Source organism: Meriones unguiculatus, chromosome X (genome assembly GCF_030254825.1).
Source record: "Meriones unguiculatus strain TT.TT164.6M chromosome X, Bangor_MerUng_6.1, whole genome shotgun sequence".
In the NCBI taxonomy this organism is placed as follows: domain Eukaryota; kingdom Metazoa; phylum Chordata; class Mammalia; order Rodentia; family Muridae; genus Meriones; species Meriones unguiculatus.
The window spans coordinates 74,371,347-74,377,587 of record NC_083369.1 but is presented as its reverse complement, the minus strand read 5'-3'; the positions used below and the strand labels follow the sequence as shown (position 1 = coordinate 74,377,587).

At 37.9% G+C, this 6,241-nt stretch overlaps 1 protein-coding gene across 1 annotated transcript; it reads left to right on the top strand.

Moving 5' to 3' along the window:
• Nucleotides 1–204: 204 nt before the first annotated feature.
• Nucleotides 205–2,511, top strand: LOC110542580 (cap-specific mRNA (nucleoside-2'-O-)-methyltransferase 2-like). The gene has a single exon (XM_021629142.1). The coding sequence runs from the start codon at nt 205–207 to the stop codon at nt 2,509–2,511; it is 2,307 nt and encodes a 768-aa protein (XP_021484817.1).
• The last annotated feature ends 3,730 nt before the right edge of the window (nt 2,512–6,241 follow it).

Genomic DNA, 6,241 nt, shown 5'->3' with positions numbered 1-6,241 from the left:
TCATAAAGTCATTATTTACGCACAAATTGTACACCTAGAAGTAAACTAAACAACATTTGTTGCTGTTTTATTTGAGATAACATTAAATTTGCAGCATAGGGAGTGGAGGACGGCTCCAAGGAGAGAGAACCAGTCGGTGAGGCTCTAGTGGGTGTGGACTAAAATAATGAGAATCCTGCTTCTCGATTTTACCTTAGTTTGGATATGAGTAAGCACAGGAAAATACCAGTTCAACAGCCAGCCAGTTCTGAGATCTTCAGCCCAGACATTCTTGCTGATGTTTTTGAACTCTTTGCCAAGAACTTTACGTACTGTCAGCCAGTTGATGGTGAGTGGCAGTCACCAGCTCCCAGTGAGCTCTTCACCTATGACCATACAGAGTTCAGTGCTTTTCTTGACTTGAAGAACTCCCTAAATGAGGTGAAAAACCTCCTGAGTGACAAGAAACTAGATGAGTGGCACAAGCACACTGCTTTCACCAACAAAGCAGGGAAAATCATTTCTCATGTGAAAAGGGCAGTGAATGCAGAACTCTGCACACAAGCCTGGTGCAAATTCCAGGAGATTCTGTGCAGTTTTCCAGTTATCCCACCGGAAGCTTTTCAAGAAGGAAAACTGAATTCTGTGCACCTATGCGAAGCTCCAGGAGCCTTCATAGCTAGTCTCAATCATTACTTAAAATCCCACCGGCTCCCTTGTAAATGGAAGTGGGTAGCTAATACATTGAACCCGTACCATGAAGCAAACGACAATTGTAGGATGATTACGGACGATCGGCTGATTGCAAATACCTTGCACTGGTGGTACTTTGGCCCAGATAATACTGGTGATATCATGACCCTGAAATATCTGAGCGGGCTTGAGGATTTCCTCAGCAGTGTATCAACCGTTCACTTGGTCACTGCTGATGGGAGTATTGATTGCCAAGGAAACCCAGGTGAACAGGAAACTTTAGTTTCCTCTTTGCATTACTGTGAAGTTGTCACTGCTCTTACCACTCTTGGAAATGGTGGCTCTTTTGTTCTAAAGATGTTTACACTGTTTGAACATTGTTCTGTAAACCTCATGTACCTGCTGAATTGTTCCTTTGACCAAGTCCATGTTTTCAAACCTGCTACCAGCAAGGCAGGAAACTCTGAAGTCTATGTGGTGTGTCTCCGCTATAAAGGAAGAGAGGTTATGCATCCTTTGTTATCTAGGATGGTGCTGAATTTTGGCACTGAGATGACCAGGAAAGCGCTCTTTCCCCATTATGTGATCCCCACATCTTTTCTCGAGCAACACAAAAAGTGCTGTACATTCTTTCATAGATACCAGTTAGAGACTATTTCTGAGAACATTCGTCTGTTTCAGTGTATGGAAGAGGGGGAACAAGAGAAACTGAATAATTTAAAGGACTGTGCTGTACAGTATTTTATGAAAAAATTTCGACTGAAGCGTCTTTCTAGAAATCACTGGCTCGTTAAAAAATACAATATTGGTTGTAGTACAAACATAAAATGGATTGGACAGAGGGGGGAGTGTTTTAAAACCTATAATGAACGGAAGATGCTGGAAACCCTTTCATGGAAAGATAAGGTGGCCAAAGGGTACTTCAATAGTTGGGTGGATGAGCACACCGTCCATCATCCTGGACAGAGTTCCCTCTTAGAAGGGACTCCTGCTGATCTTGAGTGCCACTTGTGGCATGTTTTAGAAGGAAAGAAACTGCCAAAGGTGCAGTGTTCTCCTTTCTGTGATGGTGATATTTTAAAGACTCTTAATGAAGCCATTGGAAAGTCCTTAGAGGCTTTGAGTATGGATTCCAAGTTCAATCCCAAGCATCAATACCAATGTTGTGACATTTTTTCAGAAGAATTGATATTATCTGAGTTGTTTAGCCTTACCAAGTGCCTTCAGGATGAGCAGCCTGTAGAACTGGGCAGCCCAATAAAGTGCCTGCTTGTGGGTTCACCGACTGTATGTGATTTAAAAATGCACACACCCCTGGAGGTCCAGCTTCTGGAATCCATTGAACTCCTAACCTTCAGTTGCTCATTGCTTCATGATGGAGACCCAATATACCAGCATCTGTTTCTGGATTGCCTTCTACACTCACTGAAACAGCTTCACACAGGGGATGTGATGGTTTTGCCTATACTTTCATGCTTAACAAGATTTATGGCTAGCTTGATCTTTGTCCTCCACAGCTGTTTCAGATTTGTCACATTTTCTTGTCCTACATCCTCTGAACCCCTCAGGACCTGTGCTGTCCTGCTATGCATTGGTTATCAGAACCTTCCAGATCCAGTTTTCCAGTATCTGCAGAATGTTAAGGAATTGTTGAGAGCTTTGCTCCACTCTAATGCACCCCAGCAGGTTTTGCAGTTTGTGCCAATGGAGGTGCTCCTTCAGGGGACATTGCTTGATTTTTTGCGCAATTTGAATGCTGCCATTGCAAAAAGGCATTTGCATTTGATTATTCAAGAAGAGAGAGAGAAAGTCATCAGAAGCCTTGAGCTACAAACTTGAACATGCCATTGATGAGATTTAGTTTTGTGACTTACAGTTTCTGATTTCATTTTGCCAGCCCTCTCTATTTATTTAATACTTTTCATTTTGGACAAATGCCAGTTTTTGTATTAAAGGGCATTAATTATGGAAAGTCATAGCCTTTTGTAATCTGAAGGATCTATGGTTCAGGTGCAGAGTTCTTATAGAAGGAACCATGCATTGATGATACTCTGTCTATAATCTGTGACTTCTGTATGTCCTCAGGGTGACTGCACATGTTTACATATGCAATTGAGTTGGTCTTACCTGCTGAAGATCTGCACTGTGTGCCTTCAATCAGACCCCTTTCCCCAGCCGACTCCTCTCATTGGCTAATGCTGTTAATGACTGTTAGTAGTTATTCATTAAAGGAGGGGAGTCTCTCCTTGGCATTACTATCTACTTGAATGCATTTGACTCTTCAAGAATCTTTATACCAGATTTCTTTGGATGTGCCATTCATTGCCTTTAAATCTGTGCCTCGATTTCCTTTTGAAGTGAAATATGGACTTTCTTGAAAAACTATTTTACAAGCCATAAATATCCAACTAATAAGATAGTACAGCTTTAAGCAAAAGCCAAAGGTTATTTTTGTACAGTGAAAAATTGTGTGTAGTACTTCTTTATCATGAACAGCTTCCTTCAGCAATGTTGGCATTTTTAATGTCCAGGAAACAATGACTGGAAAGATGGTCGAATTCTAAGGCTTCGTGTATAGTATCCTGTGGGATATATGGGAGTGTGATTATAAAAGGACTACTGAAAAAAAATGTAGCACTTTCAGAATGATGGCTAAACAGGTTTAATCTTTACTAATTAAAGATTTTTTTTCAGTATGAAGCAGTACTTTACTAAGAGTATCAATAAAATGGTTATTTTATTAAGTACATTTGACTTCCTTGAGTAATTTCTATTTAATAATATAGTGAAAATTTCTGGCAACTTTTTAATTAATTCTTCATTACTTTGAACTTTTATAAGGTAGATGATTAATTAAGGATTCCATAGTGTATGGGAGTGATAGACACATCCATGATACAAACACACACACATACACACACACACACACACACACACACACACACACACACACACATATATATATATATATTCAGGTAAAACACTCACATGCATATAATAGCTAAAGCTTTTTAAAAAACCATTTGAATTTTAGTATAGTTTATTTATATTTGAAACAAGTGTTTATGTATAGGTTATTATATATATAAGTGAATATATATGAACACACAAGTATATATATGCATATATATATATATATATATGAACTATCCCTCTCAATTATAGGATTTGATTAATCAACACTGTACATAACAGGGATTTGAAACATAAAGGAAATGGTTATAAATACAACACTGAGTTGTGGTTTTGAATGAGTCAAGATTGAGAAATTGAAGTCAAAGTAGGACAAAGCTGATTGTCAAGTGATAAAGAAAAATCATGTCTTTGGCAGATAGGTCCTTTATGCTTTCTAGGCTGTCGTACAGAACATCTGGTTTCCCAGGGAGTGCTCAGGCCAACACTAAAGGTCGGCAAGCAGTTTCACTCTTCCAGTTTCCTTCTTTCTTGATCATTTTTCTAGCTGGAGCAGATCCTAAGATGATCTTCTCTATTTAGATGGCAAGGCCATAACCTCAAGAGCTTGTCTAGCTGATGGTAGTATACCTGTAGGTTTTATGTCCTGGGAGGCAGACAAAGTAGCCAGATTGTAGACAGTATAACTTAAAATACATGCAGTGGTGACAAAGATTATGGGAACATAGGGAATTTATTTCTCAAAAAAGTGGTGAAACTTTTCTGAACAACAGATACAATTGCAGTAAAAGGAAGAACAATGTAGACAAATTTGGTAGGCATTAAATTTTTTATTTTTTATTACAGATGTGTTCAAAAGAATTTAAAATGAGATAAAATGAATATGTATTTAAATATTTGAGGAACTGATTTTGTCTTTGCCAAAGCAAAATAAAAATTGTATCATAATACTGTTGATTAAAATTTTGTCCATGTGTAAAAGAGGTGAACTAACTTGAGAGATTGTTGTAGAGTTGTTTTTTAAAAACCTCAATATGAACTCAGTTGGAAGCTTGTTTATTCAGTATAAATATTTCACATTTTGTATACCTTATTGTCCTACAATAAATCCAATAGGTTCTCCTTCTCAACTTCTCATAATTTACTCATGGAACTTCCCAAAATCAATCACTTGGTTTTCTTGGCTGTAAGCTATGAAACTGGCTCCAAGTATTCTAATCTAGGTTAAATCAAGTGTTTATGTTTTTCCTGTTAAGCTACTCACAATATGAAAAAAGGCCAAATACTAATGTTTTACCACAATTACCTAGCATTGTGTTCAGATTACATTCTTTGTTGCTTGTAGACTATAGAAGGGCATTACTTCAACATTTGGTGTTTCTGCATATTTTTTTCTCATATCGTGTCACGTCTCTCACGTGAAAGGTCAGTGGGTTGAATTTTTGAGGGAACCCAAATCTGTTTTTATATTGTAAAACTGTAGGTTACTTTTCTCTGTAACTGATAGGTGAATAGGACCCAAAATATCCCATAGCTGAGGTTTGATTTGTTATAGAAGGCAGAAGGAACAAAGCTACACATTTTTTATAGCCTGGTCTCACCCTGGCCTGCTCCTTTTGGGAAAAATATCCCCAACACTATTGAAAGGGTACCCTGCTTTCTCTCCAAGATCTGGCTATTACGCAAATGTTCATGTTGTAGTAATTACTCAGATTTCTCCAAGCGTGTATGGCAGAACAGATGTGGAGCTCCTACCAATTCTTTTATTTTAATTATAATTTAATGTACTTAATGAACCAGTGATATTTCATAATGCTTCCTCACACATTTTGACTATTTTAAATAATTTAAAAATTCCATACATGCATTTTGATCATATTTGCCTCCCTTCCACTTGTCCTTGGTCCATCCCCTTTCTCTATACAACATTGTATTCTCCTTCTCTTCTTAAAATAAGATCTATTAAGTCCAATATTTGCTGTTCATATGATCTTGAGTTTGTGGCCTTCCACCAGAGTGTAGTCAATCTACCAAGGACCACACTTTTAAGGGAAATTAACATTTCCTTTCCTAGCAGTGATCACTTGTCTACTGTTTATTGGTTGGCCAGGAGGGCTTCATGTCTACCTCTTTTGTCAATGTTGGCATTACATCTGGCTTGAACTTTACCAGGTCTTGTGTGTGCTATTATACCATTGTGGATTCAAATGTATTAACTGCTCTACTGTGTTCAGAAAACACTGTTTCCTTGTATCCATCCTGCATCTGTGACTCTTACTATCCTTTCACTCTTTCTTTCTTAGTGATCCCTGAACTATTGGAGGAGAGGCATGATATAGATGTCCCATATATGGTCAAGAATCCTGCAGTCTCTTATTCTCTGCACCTTGACCAGCTTTGACTCAGTGTTAGTCATCAAGTACTGAAATAAAAAGCTTCTCTGATGAGAGCTGAGAGGTACATATTGAATAATAAAAATCGAGGACCCACATAAATGTCCACACTTTTTATCAAATCTTTTACATTGATCTATACTTAAAAACAAGCCTCCTCTCACCTAACAGAGGAGTAGAACATTGAGAAAATTGAGTTGGTAGGAGAAGAATTTATGAGGATCAGGGAATGGATTAAGTAGCACAAATCAACCCTATACATT